General features: G+C 39.4%; 1 protein-coding gene across 2 annotated transcripts in view; it reads left to right on the top strand.

Annotated features, from left to right (window-relative positions):
• LOC306851400 (teneurin-4) overlaps positions 1-16,638 on the top strand; it is a gene marked incomplete at its 5' end in the record, with an annotated part of 157,629 nt that overhangs the window by 90,929 nt on the left and 50,062 nt on the right. Inside the window, 7 exons of one of the 2 annotated variants that reach the window (XM_079387595.1) lie at positions 614-830; positions 4,214-4,333; positions 8,084-8,345; positions 12,728-12,995; positions 13,083-13,226; positions 15,271-15,520; positions 16,523-16,543. In XM_079387595.1, the coding sequence (XP_079243721.1) occupies positions 614-830; positions 4,214-4,333; positions 8,084-8,345; positions 12,728-12,995; positions 13,083-13,226; positions 15,271-15,520; positions 16,523-16,543 (1,282 nt within the window). The remainder of the gene's footprint in view (positions 1-613; positions 831-4,213; positions 4,334-8,083; positions 8,346-12,727; positions 12,996-13,082; positions 13,227-15,270; positions 15,521-16,522; positions 16,544-16,638) is intronic. The other variant, XM_079387594.1, reaches the window with a different exon arrangement.

Below are 16,638 nucleotides of genomic sequence, written 5' to 3'. Positions count from 1 at the left end.
CTGAATTATACCAGATGAATTATAGGAAGGAGAGGCTGAGCTGCCTGTAAAGGTGTGGAAACTGTTGGAAAGGGGGGATAAAAAAATGAAGGAAATAAGAAGCCAGACTGGCTCTAACTTACTGCAGTAACGCAGCTGTAGGGCACAGAAAGCCATCCAACAGAGGCAGTTATTTCTCAGAAGTTTTCAAGATCCTGCTAACAGTTCGCCCATGTTCGTCTTGGGATGATGAAATCTTTTTCCTCTCCTTGAAAGATACTGACCTAGGGGAATGACGTTAGCTTGGACAAAATAAGCATGTTGGAAGGCATCAGTGCTTCAGGTTCTGAACATTTCTGGTAACCAGGTCATACCTGATCAGGCTGGTTTCTGAAACATTCACTGGTGCATTAGCCCACAGTGTGAGTCTAACGAGAACCTAAAACTAACCCCCTTAACCCTACCTCAATTGATTCTGAAAGTGTGGCACCTTGTCTATGGTGGTCTACGACCTATGACCAACTGTCAGTGTAGCTTGTAAGCAGATAAAAATAAGTAATTTTGTGGAAAAAAACACTGATTTATCTTCTGACACTACATTCTCGTTATTAAACATTAAACCTCTCTCTATCAGATGGGTTGATGGACTGCATGGACCCGGATTGCTGTTTGCAGACATCATGTCACACCACATCTCTGTGTGTGGGCTCTCCTGATCCACTGGATATTATCCAGGAAACCCAGATCTCTTCCAGTCTGAGCACCCTGCAGTCCTTCTACCAGCGTGTCCGCTTCCTGGTGGGCCGGGACAGCACCCACGTCATCCCTGGCACCAACCCCTTCGATGGCATGTAAGTGTTTCTTGAGTAATGTTTGCAATTTTTGTGCAATTTCTTTCAGTTTAAGTTCTCTTTTCCATACTTCTCTCAAATCCCAATCCACCATAGTGGTAATATTTAGATCAATCAGTAACTATAAGTAGATGCTGTCAATCCATCTGCAGCTCTTGTTCCTGTAAACAAACAGGGCATGGGGCTCATCCCAAGGTGCCCCAAAGATGTTTCGATGAGAGAACAGTGCTGTCACTGTGTGATCCCATGTGACTTTTCATCTTTTGCCTCCATTTTGTGGCGTTCCCTTTTTATCTGTAAACAATACCTAGAGTGAACGCCACTTTTGCATTTGCATCCCACTCGTGCACTGGTCTCGTCCCTCTCTCCTTCTGTTCTCAATTGAAATGAGCACAAAAGACGCTACTAGAGACTTGGGAAAAAGTTGTGCTCCTTTGAAATGTCGTAGAGTATCCCCGCATTTCCTTTCATGAAAGCAGAGCTGACATTTCAAAGGCAAAAATGAAAACGTAACAAGCAAATGAGCATCTTTTTGTGCTCTCCATGGAGAATGTCTCTAATGGTGTCGCCCAGGGTGCGTTGACGTTTTGATTTGTATCTCCATAAGGCATAATGTGCCAAAGAGGTCTTCAATTCAAAGCCTTCTGTTTTTAGACCTTGTCTTGCTTTGTTCGTTTGGAAATTTCTTGTTTAGAGGGGTTTCGGATCAGTCAACAGCCCTTCCCTGAACTATAGTGAGCAGGGTATTGTTTTTACATCTCTTAAATGGCCATTTCCCACAGTTCAGCTAAGACGCTGGACCAAATGGCCTTTTGCTTTGCGTGACTGAGCCTCTGGCAAGTACGGACTCCCTTTGTCTAATCTGCGCCGTCCTAATGAGACTCTGATCACTTCAAAGCTGTCTAGCGCTCTCCTTCATGTACTCATTTCAGTCCTATCTGCCAGACGTTCTTCTGTTGCATTAATCACTGCTCCCTCAATCAAGTTGTATCAGAGTGTCCGATGCACATAACCTCATGCAAAGATGAAACACTGGACTTTGTTTGATATTGCCTTTTGTGCACGTCACCCAGTATTCATGAAATGCACTTGTAATACCCTGTGACATTTTCCCAAGGTGACATTTTTGCAATGATCGGTAGGGAGTCTCCCGATACCCTCTTTATTATTTCAAGACGGGAGTCTCGGCCTACCCTTCGTGACATAATCATCTCCCAAGAAAAAAAAGAGACGTAAATAAATAAAAGCTTTAGAAGTCGGCCAGCAGCTGCAATGAGATGGCCCATTATTTCTCTCCATTTTGCCTATTTAGAACACGTTGCCATTTCTGCGAAAGGAAATAACTGCTGTACGCAGATGTAATGCAAGAGAGGGAGCATGTTTTTATGTTTAGCCCTCTTACGAAGTTTTTTACGTAATTATCAGTGCTTGCTAAGGCTTCACACAATGTTTGTTTACAGGAACGAAGACCGTAGAGGAATTGACAGCATCTGCTACAAAAATTAGGAACAGTGATGCTTTTGGGTTGTTGCTAATGCTTAGCAATGCCCTGATAATAACCCTAGTTTCATAGTGGCTATTTACATATGCAGATCTAATTAGCTTGTTAGCTTTACAGTGCTAAAGAAACTTGCTTCAACTTTTATTTGATAATTCTGCTTCAACAGAGTTTGCAAACATTAATTTTGCCCATTAACCATTTAGCATTTTTTAGCCTTTCCCAAACGCACAAGCATTCAGACCACTCTGTACGTACAAAAAAGCTTCTTAGCGCTCCCAGAAGCTGCCTCTCAGGACAGTTTAGCATGCTTTCCTTCATAGTTGTTTAAGATGTCTCTTCTAATATCAAGTCAGACGCGGCCTACAATTTGCTTCTATTACGTGGTTGTCAGCGCACTGCTACACAAGGTTATATCTCAATTGTTTATAAACCTCCGTCCACTTTTATCTGCCTTGTTTGAGAGAGGCGTTTGCTGAATAAATTAACTTTAGACTTTTTGTCTAGACCAGTTCACTGGTCTTCCTTTATCTTCTTCAGATCCATTTAATGTCAATATTTAAATCATTTGTCGTGGAGTTGTTGAATCAGCTTGGCATATTTCGCTGTGGCTCAGAGCCGACAGTTCCACTCTGTGCACCCTGTGAAAACTTGCATCGCTGCCCCTTCTGAATGGGAATACTCTAAATCAAACTGTCACCTCGAGCAATGTTGTAGATAGACAAAAGCTTTACACATTATCTCTCTCTCTCTCTCTCTCTTTCTATCTTTCCACCCTTTTATTAAGTGATCTTTCTTTGTCACTTGTTCTGTCTCTATTTTCTATTCTACTTGAGTTCGCTCACGGTCTGATAATAGACATTGTGGTGGGGCATTGCACTTGTGCGCTATCTCTGCTAGCTTTGTTTACAGGGACGCAGAGCTGAGCCAAGGACTGTTGAAGGTGAGAGGCTGCTTAAATTAGCATAAAGTTAGCCTCCCTGGGACAGGGATATTGTTGGGTCTGTGATCTTGCCTGCAGTAAGGACAGGAAGGGGCCAGCCTTTTACACACCAGTGTTAATTGTTCCGCTACTTGGCAAATGTTTAATACCTAATACCTTCATAGAAACAGCCCCAGTGTGTATTTTTTTCGTAGGTGCTTTTTTTTATTTAACCTAGCTGATGTGTGCATTTTTTTTGGATGTTAATGTACTTTAATATCATGTTTTACTGTATTAGCCATTTCTTGTCTAATTTCGATTTCTGCCTTTCGGTTAGGCCTATATCAGATCACATGATATGCCTGTTATTCAATCAAATTAATTAAAAATATTACATCATATGGCAGGCAAAATGTATGAACTTACAAAATGTGACGGCTCTAATATTTGTATTATGGCTTTAGTATATATATATATTATTTATTTATTTTTATTTATTTTTTATTTTTTGTCCTTTGTAATCTCTAACCTGAACAGCAAGCCTGATTAAAAATCTCTAACGCTATGAGTCAGAAGTCGTGTCAAGCTGGGAGCTGTTTTGTACTTGTTGAGGATTTTAAGAATCTGTGTTTGACTTTTTCATATCGATCACTAAGTCAGAGCTCCTGAGGCAGACAGATAACATCAGATAGAGGCAGTTTCAAGCCCAGATATCTGCTGTGACTGAAAGCACTCATACCTCCGCATTGTTCTCTCAAACAGCAGGAATGACACAAACACTATCCCATTTTTTTGCTCTTATCTTTTGCTTCTCAGACAGGAAACCCCGCTGAGGTTTCCTCAGAGCTGTGGGATTCATTTAATTTATTATATGTGTTTACAAATAGCATCTGATGCTTTTCTACACTGTAAAACAACATGACCTGTTTTACTCAGTATGATTTTCATTTTTTAACCTCACAGTCATGCCTGTGTTATCCGGGGACAAGTAGTGACTTCAGATGGGACTCCGCTGGTCGGTGTAAATATCAGCTTCATTAACAAACCAGCCTATGGGTATACCATCACCAGACAGGACGGCAGGTAAGTTGTAGCATGGGATGAAATGGTGTTTAAAGTTCTGGGTTAGCAATTAAAATGTAAATATATTGGAATTTTTTCATGTCACACTCATTATGCATGCACCTTTAACCCACATCTGTGCACTCTTAACTGCTTTCAGTATGGCTGAATGTTCTATAATGTGCTGGAAATTAAATTGGAGGACAATTTTATTCCCAGCACACCATTGGACATTTTGCCTGTTTGCTTGGAAGGTGCTTCTTGTAGCCATAAACAATCGTCCATCTCCCTGGCTCTCTCTATTTTTCCCTCTCTTTGCTCGTAAACACGTGGTCTCCCTCCCACAACAGCCCATCAAGCACTGCAAGAACAGACTCAGTACGGCATGAAATCACCAGTGCTCCTGTTTGCTTGCTTAAAAATGGGAAAGCTGTCTTAACTAATTTTGTTTGATTGTGGTCTGTTCTATACTGGTGCCATTGCTTTTTAAATTACTTATTTCTCTACTTCCAAAGAGGTCCCTCTGCTTCTCTGCCAACCACTAGAGTCGGATTGACCAAGTAACATGCAGTGGATATTCATGTAATACAAAATCTTGCCTAAAGTCAGACTCTGGAAATCCTAAAAGCCATCCATTATACATCTGCCTTGATGTATTGAGTCACTTACGCAGCCCTGATTTCCTGAAGGAGAGAGCAAAATGCTGTGTCATGTAATCAAGAACCACTGAGCTAAAGATGGCAGACTTAGAAGACCTAACATGATTATTAATGTAATGGAAGTTGTGAGAGATTCAATCCTCCTTGGAACCAAACATATAACATTATCTCAATATTGTATTCTAAATAATCAAAATAGGTTTGGAGGGTCCAGCTAACAAACTAAGAATGTTTAATGAACGTTACCACTAAGTTATGAAAACATTATTTATGTTCTCTGAATGTCAAAAGGTGATTTTTTTTTTTTAAATGATTAAAAACATTTTTCTTTTTTGTTTGGTTATGTGTAAATTAGAGAAAATATTAGGGGAAGATTCGATTTTTTTTCATTATCACAAGTATAAACAAGTAGTTAGTAATGTTTAAAAAAAATGTTACATGAACATCCAACTAAAATGGTCCAAGAACAATGTATAAATGATGTTTAAGTTTGCTAAGCTAATAGGTGGATAAGTTAACAGGATGCTAAGCTGAACAGCTTGGTTAATCAACTAGTGATATGGAAAGGTAGTTGGCTAACTGATTAGCATGTAAACTGAATAAACATAAAGCTAAAACTGTCAAATGTTTTCGGGTGGTTACCATGGTTTAACTATAGTAACCATGTATTTTTTTTTTGTAGTAAAACCATGGTTAATTTTAAATAATAATACTAATTTTATTATAATACTTACATTGTCTATACTAACAAATAACTAAAGTAAAGCTCCACTTGCTCTCAAAATGCAGTTGTCCTGAAAATTTTAAGGGAGTCAGAATAAGCTTGTTGTCACAAATTTGTTTGTGAATTTAACCATATATAGCACTCAGGACTCACAACCAAATTCTGCCGCTGTGTGAACAGCCTAAGTTCAGTTGAGAGGACTAAAAGTGGGTGGCTTTGACCTGTTTGGGGTCTAAACCATCGATCCGTCTAACCCCTTTGGGTTAGCTCTGCGTCCCTTCAAAGTGTGCGCTGAAAGGCTGAATGCACTAATAAAGTGTGTCACCCGTGCTTGAGGTGCTTGTGTGATTGATAACAGGTCACTCATCGATTGGCATGGCAGCCTTCAGGGCTGTGTGTGTGCCCGTGTAATGGTTATATGTGTGTGCGTGTCTTTCATCGCATGTGACTGGCCAGCTAGCTTTTACTGCAGATTAGCGTCGACTCTATACGGCTGCATAAAACCGCACACAGGCTCTGTCTCGCAGACACTCCCCAACAAGCACGCTCTGTTCAAACTCCCACAGCGCACAGACAAATGCTCACATTTTAGCAAGGGCACGCCAACAAGGGCAAAGCAGACCTTTGTTTATCAGCCGTGCCAATGAAAGCTCTGTGAATAGCCCTTTGGGATATGTAGTTGAATTAATGTTCAAGCAGCGTGAGCTGTGACTACAGATGCACGCCGCATCTATGCCAACCCCGAGAACAAAGACACACAGTACAGCGCACTCTGCGAGTCCACATATCACGTATTGCTAATCGGCTGTTTGTGTTGTAGGCGTATTTGGCACTAAAGTGCATTTGTGCTTTCATGTCTACCAGAGCGTGTTGTAAAGGTGTGTCTCCTCGTGATGATACCCAAGAAAGCAGATCAGAGTAGCATTCTGGATTTGTACACAATCAGTCATCTAGCGAGCCGCATACACGATAGCCTGCATACATCGTCCCGTTTCATTTCTGTTTAGTGGCGTCAACAACAGAGCTCTCTGATCAGAGCAACTCTATATGCAGAGCGTGTGCCGCCATTGTAGCGTTGTTGTAAAGTTATGTTAGCGCAGACAGCTTCACACGCGCAGATCAATAATACTTTACCCTTCCCTTAAATGTGATTTCCCCTCTCACCTCCTTTATCAAAGCGCACCGTGCCACCGCACAACAAAGACACTCAGCGGTGTATGCACGGCTACTGCGGCGGAGAGGAATCTTGCCAGTTTATTCCCCAATAGAGAATAACGACATCGCACACCACCCATTCATGCAGATTTTATTAATGCAAATTCAAAAGCACAGTGTATTAGACTGAGCCAGTGGTTCATTGTATTCCAGTCACATTGTGGAGCTGCCAGATAAAAACCGTCCCAACTAACTGAAGCCGAGTCCTTTTCAATTGAATCCTGTCATTTAGAGAAACATAATGAATTACAACCTTTATTAAGGCTGGTTTTGATGGCGGTACAGAGTAACGGTGAATAATGTTGATTAAAATGTTAGTAAATTGCATTATGAGATAATGAAATGCCATTGTAATTTCATTGAATGGGAAATCAAAACACCATTTTCAAGGGTGTGATGGTTGGCATACTTTGGCAAATAACTGTACTTAATGAATCAGATCCACACTCTATTAAATTCTAACACGTGTATAAATGGAATAATTCAACAGATAAGTTGTAGAGAATTGCGATGAGATAAATATAGAAACTTGTAAATGTTCAATGTTTATCTTAAAATAATAGTTCACTCAGTTATGAAAACTCTTTCGTTGTGTGTGCTTTCCTGAAGCTCAAACTGTAGAGCATGGCACTAACATCAATATCATGGGTTAACTGGGAAAACTGTTCATTTTGAATGCAGTGTAGGATTCTTCAGATAAAAGGATCTGCCAAAAGCATAAATGTAAATAGCCTCAATGGGTAGTTGAGAAATTGACAAAAAAAAGTGTCTGTGTAAGTGCCATTTATGATGAAAAATGCAGTTCAAATTAACCTCCAAATATCACAATCGTAGTAAATGTTGAATTCACATTCAACAACAAATCAGATTGTTAAAACATCATAGGTTAACCTTTATTTGTGAGAACTCAAAATGGGTCAGTTTTCAACATATGTGGGGAAGAGTAATTTTAGGTTTTACTTAAGGGTACAATGGTGATCATTAATGGATAGTTCCTTGTGGGGCTTGAACCAAAATTATTCTGGTTACCAACCCAGATTTTGATAACCACAACTGCAAAGCGAACGTTTCTGAAAGAAGACTACTCCATATTCTAACTTTATTGAAAATGAATGAATGGCTTTATCTCAGTAGCTGCTCCATGTCTAACTGTACATGTCCTCTTTTCTTCAGCTTTGACCTGGTGAGTAACGGGGGTGTGGCCGTAGCCCTGAGGTTTGAGCGTGCTCCGTTCATCACACAGGAGCACACCTTGTTGTTGCCGTGGGGGCGCTTCTTTGTCATGGACACCATCGTGATGAGACACGAGGTCAATGACATCCCCAGCTGTGACCTGAGCAGCTTCACCCGACCCATGCCCATCGTCCTGCCTGCCCCGTTGACGGCGTTTGCCGGGACCTGCGTCGAGAGGGGCAACATCGTTCCAGAGATTCAGGTGATAAGCTATAGAGAGGAAGTGAAAAATGTGTTACAATTCATATTGTGTACAACTGATCTGTTCATGTAACCAAAACCATGTGGGCAGGGCAACATAATATTGACAAATAATGTCCAATTTAATTTATTAAATTTTAACCAATCGAATCTCAGTAGACTAAATCTCTATAATTTCGCCCACTAATATGTTCTGGAAAATACAAGAAGTTACAGTTGGCATGAAATTAAAATTTTAAGTTTTAAATCCATGTTATTGATCTTACTTTAGGTGATTTATACATACATACATACATACATATGTTTTATTTTTTTCCCGATTTATTACCGATTTTCCGATTAAGAGGCAGGCAGAATCGGGATTTGAACTCAAGACGCCCGTAGCGCACTGGCGCTGTATGTCGGTGTGCTTCCCACAAGGCTATCCATGCTGACATATATTTCATTTTTTATTTTATCTTTTGTACTATGGAATGTCAGTTAAATGACAGACTTCTAGATTCTTGTTATTTTGACCTCTTAAACTCTGCGTCTTTTTTTGCCATTCTGATTACCATTATCCAATCAACAACCAATGGATAAAGTCCCCGCCCTTTTTTTTTTTTCTAAAATCACAATAGATCTGTTGCTATTTCAGTTTAATCGTGACTTTAATTACACTTTCAATGCCATTTTGTGTATTTAAAAAGGTTGATTTTTGTTTGTTTGTATTTGTTTTACTATAGTTTTGGCTTCATTTTAACTATTAAGACTAATGTTTTTAAACAGTCTGACTCTTGTTTAGTCTGACAGTTATAGACCGTTCAAAATTCCAGGGCTGTCTCAGACAGATGAAAAAACGTGGTAATTTGCCACAATTGATCCCAGACTAGTGCTGGTTCGCAATGATGTTCTGATAGACAGCGGGGGCAGATATTGGGAAATGTACATCAGAAGGGAATGTAGGAGGATCTGTCTCGGGTGGCAGTCCTGTGATTTTATCTCCTATGTGTAATTGGGCAGAGATACACAGTCCAATTTACTACGCCAGACATTTTCTGAAGAACGATAATTACATTTAGACGAAAACAGCATGGAAGCTTTTTGAGTCTGACTCCTGGAGGTACTTCACAGTCAGTGCTGGAAAAAAATATCTGTGTTTTGGACTTGAGTGACTGTCATTCAGGTTTTATGTTTTTAAGTGTATGTTAGTTTCATTGTATCCAAGTGTGTCTATAGAGAGATAGATACATTTTAATACACACATATGTATGTGTGTGTGTGTGTGTGTGTGTGTTTGAGTACTGATAGCTCTACTTGTACCTTGTGCCACTTTCCTAATTTTGTCGTCGTCTTTGGTTAACAAGATAAATGATTCAGCCTCACTTGCATTGTGCTGTCTGGGCTATTAATATCGGCACAAATTTGTCCCATCCCAAATCTTCAGGCGGTTTATTCATACACCGTTACATGTGCATCTGCACACACCCACACACAGAGTTTTCACAGGTTTACAAATGGAAACGTCTATGGAGGAGCTTTTCTTATCAGTGTTTATTGGCGCAGTAACGATCGGCTGTGTTTATTGGTCAGCTTTGTGGTTGACTGTGATAAAGGAGCGATACGGTGAGAGTTAATGAGAGCTCTGAAGTGAGAAACCTCTGAGCCACTAAGACTCCGAGCTGACTTCCTGTGCGGAAACGAAGGTGTTGTTAATGATGCCCGTGTGACCTAGACATACAGGTCCTTTTCAAAAAATTAGCATATTGTGATAAAGTTTTATTTTCTGTAATGTACTGATAAACATTAGACTTTCATATATTTTAGATTCATTACAACACAACTGAAGTAGTTCAAGCCTTTTATTGTTTTAATATTGATGATTTTGGCATACAGCTCATGAAAACCCAAAATTCCTATCTCAAAAAATTAGCATATTTCATCCGACCAATAAAAGAAAAGTGTTTTTAATACAAAAAAAGTCAACCTTCAAATAATTATGTTCAGTTATGCACTCAATACTTGGTCGGGAATCCTTTTGCAGAAATGACTGCTTCAATGCGGCGTGGCATGGAGGCAATCAGCCTGTGGCACTGCTGAGGTGTTATGGAGGCCCAGGATGCTTCGATAGCGGCCTTAAGCTCATCCAGAGTGTTGGGTCTTGCGTCTCTCAACTTTCTCTTCACAATATCCCACAGATTCTCTATGGGGTTCAGGTCAGGAGAGTTGGCAGGCCAATTGAGCACAGTAATACCATGGTCAGTAAACCATTTACCAGTGGTTTTGGCACTGTGAGCAGGTGCCAGGTCGTGCTGAAAAATGAAATCTTCATCTCCATAAAGCTTTTCAGCAGATGGAAGCATGAAGTGCTCCAAAATCTCCTGATAGCTAGCTGCATTGACCCTGCCCTTGATAAAACACAGTGGACCAACACCAGCATCACTGACTGTGGGTACTTGACACTGGACTTCAGGCATTTTGGCATTTCCCTCTCCCCAGTCTTCCTCCAGACTCTGGCACCTTGATTTCCGAATGACATGCAAAATTTGCTTTCATCTGAAAAAAGTACTTTGGACCACTGAGCAACAGTCCAGTGCTGCTTCTCTGTAGCCCAGGTCAGGCGCTTCTGCCGCTGTTTCTGGTTCAAAAGTGGCTTGACCTGGGGAATGCGGCACCTGTAGCCCATTTCCTGCACACGCCTGTACACGGTGGCTCTGGATGTTTCTACTCCAGACTCAGTCCACTGCTTCCGCAGGTCCCCCGAGGTCTGGAATCGGTCCTTCTCCACAATCTTCCTCAGGGTCCGGTCACCTCTTCTCGTTGTGCTGCGTTTTCTGCCACACTTTTTCCTTCCCACAGACTTCCCACTGAGGTGCCTTGATACAGCACTCTGGGAACAGCCTATTCGTTCAGAAATTTCTTTCTGTGTCTTACCCTCTTGCTTGAGGGTGTCAATGATGGCCTTCTGGACAGCAGTCAGGTCGGCAGTCTTACCCATGATTGCGGTTTTGAGTAATGAACCAGGCTGGGAGTTTTTAAAAGCCTCAGGAATCTTTTGCAGGTGTTTAGAGTTAATTAGTTGATTCAGATGATTAGGTTAATAGCTCGTTTAGAGAACCTTTTCATGATATGCTAATTTTTTGAGATTTTGGGTTTTCATGAGCTGTATGCCAAAATCATCAATATTAAAACAATAAAAGGCTTGAACTACTTCAGTTGTGTGTAATGAATCTAAAATATATGAAAGTCTAATGTTTATCAGTACATTACAGAAAATAATGAACTTTATCACAATATGCTAATTTTTTGAAAAGGACCTGTATATGCGTTGCTTTTCACTAAGTAATTTGTTCACTTGTTATGATAGCTGAGTAATTTGAAAGTTTCTGGGTCACATTTCAACCCAAAATCAAGGGGTGGAAATCAAAATTAAATTAAAAACATTTGGGTGGAACTGGTTGTTCTAGTGAAAATTCACAGAAACCAAAGAGTATGGAAGAAAAAAAATAACAGTACCTGCAACACTTGAAGAGGTCAAATCAGAAAGTGGAAATTAAATGAATAATACTGTATATTTCACCTTAATATTTTGGTTTACAGGCCTTCATCAGGGTTAAAAGATTGCAAGTGCAAAAAGACTCATTTAAATATATACTTTTTGTTTTTTATTTTGATTTGAATAGGATATTGGTTAGAGGTTCACCATAAGAACAAAGGCTATTTGCATGATGTGTGATCATATGGTGAAATAAACAGCATTATTCTTTTTTCTTTTTTTGACTTATCCACATACTGATCAAAGAATGCAGAAAAAATGTGTAATATAATCTAATATAATATATAATAATGCACATAGTATGTCAAAAAATATTAATCATATAAGCATATTAGAGCGATTTCTGAAGGATCATGTGACATTGGCTGCTGAAAATTCAGCTTTGCATTCACAGGAATAACTTTTATATTTTTAAATAAAATGAACATAGAAAACAATTCTTGTAAACTGAAATAATACTTCACAATATTACTGTTTAACTGTATTTTTGATCAAATAAATGTGACCTTGGTGGGCCAAGAGACTTCTTCAAAAACAAAATCTTTTCAACCCCAAACTTTTGAGTTTTTTTATACATATAAAAGCTTTTTTTTAATATAACAACTTTTTTTTCATTCTCTTTGAGGTGAAATATGCCCTAGATTCACCCAATAATTAGTATTTTTTGCACTGTATAATAAAACGTCTGCTGTGAAAAAATTAATTCATTCTCATTTGCGTATATACCGGAGATGCTAAATAATGCAAACACTTCTCAGCAGGGTGCATTCCCCACAAAATTAGCAAATTTGTTACCGTTTGCTCTGTTTTCTTGTGACTAATATGAACAATTTCACCTCTCTCTCCAGACTCTCCAGGAGGAAGTGCGGATCCCAGGTACAGATGTGCGTTTGAGTTACCTGAGCAGCCGGACATCTGGATATAAGTCGCTCCTGCGCATCACCCTGACCCACTCCACCATCCCGTTCAGCCTGATGAAGGTGCACCTCATGGTGGCCGTCGAGGGAAGGCTCTTCAGGAAGTGGTTCTCAGCTGCACCCAACCTCTCCTACGACTTTGTCTGGGACAAGGCAGATGTCTACAGCCAGAAAGTTTATGGGCTGTCTGAGGCTTTCGGTAAGTGGGGAATGAATTTGTCAGTGTCTCATTTCTCAGAGCTGTTGTCACTCAAGTTCAAATGTGTTTCTAATTCACTCCTGCTAGTGTCGGTGGGCTTCGAGTACGAATCCTGTCCGGATCTGATACTCTGGGAGAAGCGAACAGCCGTCCTGCAAGGATACGAGACCACTGCGTCCAACCTGGGCGGCTGGAGCGTGGACAAACATCATGCTCTAAATATCCAAAGTGGTGAGTTACAATAGTGCATATAGAAACATGAAAGATACTAATTTGCTTACAGACACTCGGTTGCCTTTTTTTTTCCTTCTGAAATTTTTTTCTGATTTTTCCTTCTGAAAAATGTTGACTACTTGCTGAAAACAAACATTTGTTGCTTGAGAAGACTGAACTTTGACACAGCTTTGACTGTGAGCAGATGCTATCACATTTATTTATACAGTATAGCACTTTATACAATACAGATTCAAAGCTGCGTCGAATGAATAAACAGGAAAATAACAGTCAATTATGAAAAGTTCAATTCAGCTATAAGCATCTCTACAAAAAAACAACAGTGTCATTGTTCAGCTCAAGTCAGTGGTGATATCTGTATGACAGGACCTTATTGGGGTTGAACAGGTACATTTTCCTACTGCTGCTGAATTGTCTCTGAAATCAGTGATTGCGTAAACTGCTCCGTTCAGTTCCTGTCAAGTATTCTCTTTTTTTGCCAGCGCACTTATCTCAGTAAATGAGGCGTACTAGCAGTACAAGTGTTAGGAGCACAGGTGGCAGCTTGGTCTGTCACTAAAACCCAGCGTTGTCAACATGAGGACTTCCGGTAAAATTTGCTCAAATTCTTCAAGTGTCAAACTCTCTCTTACCATCTCTTTTCCCAAGTGAATCTGCTACCATTTAGTTTACACTTGTTTTAAGGTCCTCTGTTTAATTTCTTCTCCTTGGCTCCTTACTCGCCTGGTAATTTTCGCACTAAAAGAGCAATACAAATTTGCATCAGGCTCTACTTAAAGTTTTTACACCTGAATGGAACACTCATGTGAAATGCATTGCTGGCAAAAAAAAATAAAAATAAAAATATCAGATCAGATCAAAAAAAATGCCAGGCTTTGTAAAAAAAATTGCCAGGCTTTGTAAAAAAATTTGCCAGGCTTTTTTGTAAAAAAAAAAAAACTGTAAAACGCAAGTTTTTGTTTGGACACCTGAAAGAAACTTAACTGCACTCAAGCAAAATTAATTAAACTTATTTTTTCACCCTAAAACTATTCACCAACCATGCCACAACATTTTGTGAGGTTATGCTAGAAGTTTAGGGTTTGTGAAAAGTTATTTTTCAAATAAAGTTATTTTTCAAATAAACCCATCGCTCTCTGGGTTTTCATATGCTTTAATGCACAATCCATTCAATTTACAACATCATTTATCTGGAATACTTTTGGGTGCAAAAACTTATATGTTACTGATCAGTCATTTTTAGCTTTCAAAATCCTTTACCAGCAGATAAATGTATTCCAAAATTGCCAGATTTGCTTTAAAGCTTCAAGGAAATGCATTGTTTCAATTGAAAGCCTTTTACACAGTGAAATTTGCAGTGAATTTTCGAGCTTGATGAGAATATGCCTTTACATCAGCTCCAGTAAACCCACTTGTATTTCCATCCAATCAGCATGGACAGACTGGAAGTGCTGTTATTTAGCATCTCTCAAAACACAGCATGATTCAACAGGTGCTCAGGGAGAAAACAGCACACAATGAAAATCACTGAAAAATGAGTTTTGCAATCTTTGCCACTCTGCCACTTTTGAGTGGCGTTTGCGGTGAGCTGTTCAGTGCTGGAGATTCATTGAGGCATGCCGTGGAGATTCAGATTGACTGTGATACTGATAATAAGAGGAAGTTGTCTTTCATTCTGTGACTGTGGACCTTCATTTAGCTGGGTTCTGTATAGAAGCATCTGGCTGTGCGAGTGAAAAATAACTCCTTTCGATAAATGAATTCAGTTCCGTTTAGCACATCTCGATCCTGCTGGTTATTTAGCGAAATCCTTTCTCAAGCGCCAGCAGCCGTCCTGTAGCTCTGTGACAGAGAAAAGCTCCATACAAATACATTTAATGTCATTAAATTTGAGCAGAATTGAATCAGATTTAAAACCTCCGCTTCTCATATCCGATAAAACCTGTTGATTTACTGCAGAGTGAAGGCTGTTCTGAATGGATTTGGGAAAATTACAATGAATGGCTAAAATACTTATGACGTCTCTCTCTTTGGCACTCAGGTATCCTGCACAAGGGTAACGGCGAGAACATCTTCATTTCCCAGCAGCCCCCTGTCATCGGAAGCATCATGGGTAACGGGCGAAGGCGCAGTATCTCCTGTCCAAGCTGCAATGGGCTGGCGGATGGAAATAAGCTGCTCGCACCTGTAGCTTTAGCCTGTGGATCGGATGGTAGTCTGTATGTGGGGGATTTCAACTACATCCGTCGGATCTTCACCACGGGAAATGTCACGAGTGTCTTAGAGCTCAGGTTTGGCATTCTGCATGTGCATAGATACACAAACATTCACATGCCCACCAAAATGATAAGTTGCTTTGTTCATCCTGTTAGATGAGTTGCTCACACACCAAAATGCATCTGACTATCAGTACTTGGAGTATCTACATATAGAACATATCCCTTTTACTTTTAAAGAAATAGTTTACACAAAAAGGAATATTTTATTGTTGGTTACCATCATTCCAAACCTGTCTGGCTTTAATGATTGCAAAGACTGGGTTGGATAAAATTTGTTCCACAGAAGAGAATAAATGATAACAGAATTTTCATTTTTGGAGTAAACTACAGTATTTGTTTAAAAGTATTTGCTATTGCTCAGAAACGTATAGGATGAATACAAACCTTGCTAAAATTTAATTAATCTTTTCTACTAACCCAATTGAGCGCACATACATCTTGAAGATCTCTGTTAAAGAGCAAATAATTTGGAAAGCATCCCTTAATTATAGGCATAGTCATCTGGTAAATGTTTTAAAGAGTAAATTTGCATTTTATATACTTTACAAGCCACCTGGAAGCATTTTAGAGATTAATTGAGAATGAATAAACTCTTTATAAATTACATTTCCAGATACAATTCAGAAAATAGACATCTGAGGTTCTCAACTGGTTTTGCTTGGTTTTACACTGGATTAAGTAGTGTTGCAAGACTGTACCATACAATAACAAAGTGTACAATATAATGCACATTTTGTTTTAGCTTTGTTTTTCCACATTAGAACAGGCCCATTTCGTCTTGTGACGCACCAGTTAAGAATCACTGGCCTAGGCTACATAAGTATGTGTGCTATGAGGGAATCCTTTCTATTCGTTATGAATGCAGTAGATATGCTTGTAGAACTAAAGTAGTAGTAGTATAATTTTACCACTCTATCCTTTTCTCTGTACATTAATGCATGAATTAAGTACTAACTCTTTGAGCTAACCTGTTTTTCCACTTTCTTCTTTTCATGCTGCTCTCGATAAATACAGAAATAAAGATTTCAGACATAGGTAAGAGCTCTTCTAAAGAGTCATACCGTTTATTATGATGAATGAATTTCAGCTAAATACTCTGTTCAGTCTTTTTTTGATGTACAGTTGCTTTT

This window comes from Barbus barbus, assembly GCF_936440315.1.
Source record: "Barbus barbus genome assembly, chromosome: 31".
NCBI classification, from domain to species: domain Eukaryota; kingdom Metazoa; phylum Chordata; class Actinopteri; order Cypriniformes; family Cyprinidae; genus Barbus; species Barbus barbus.
This window is presented reverse-complemented; position numbering and strand designations above follow the sequence as displayed.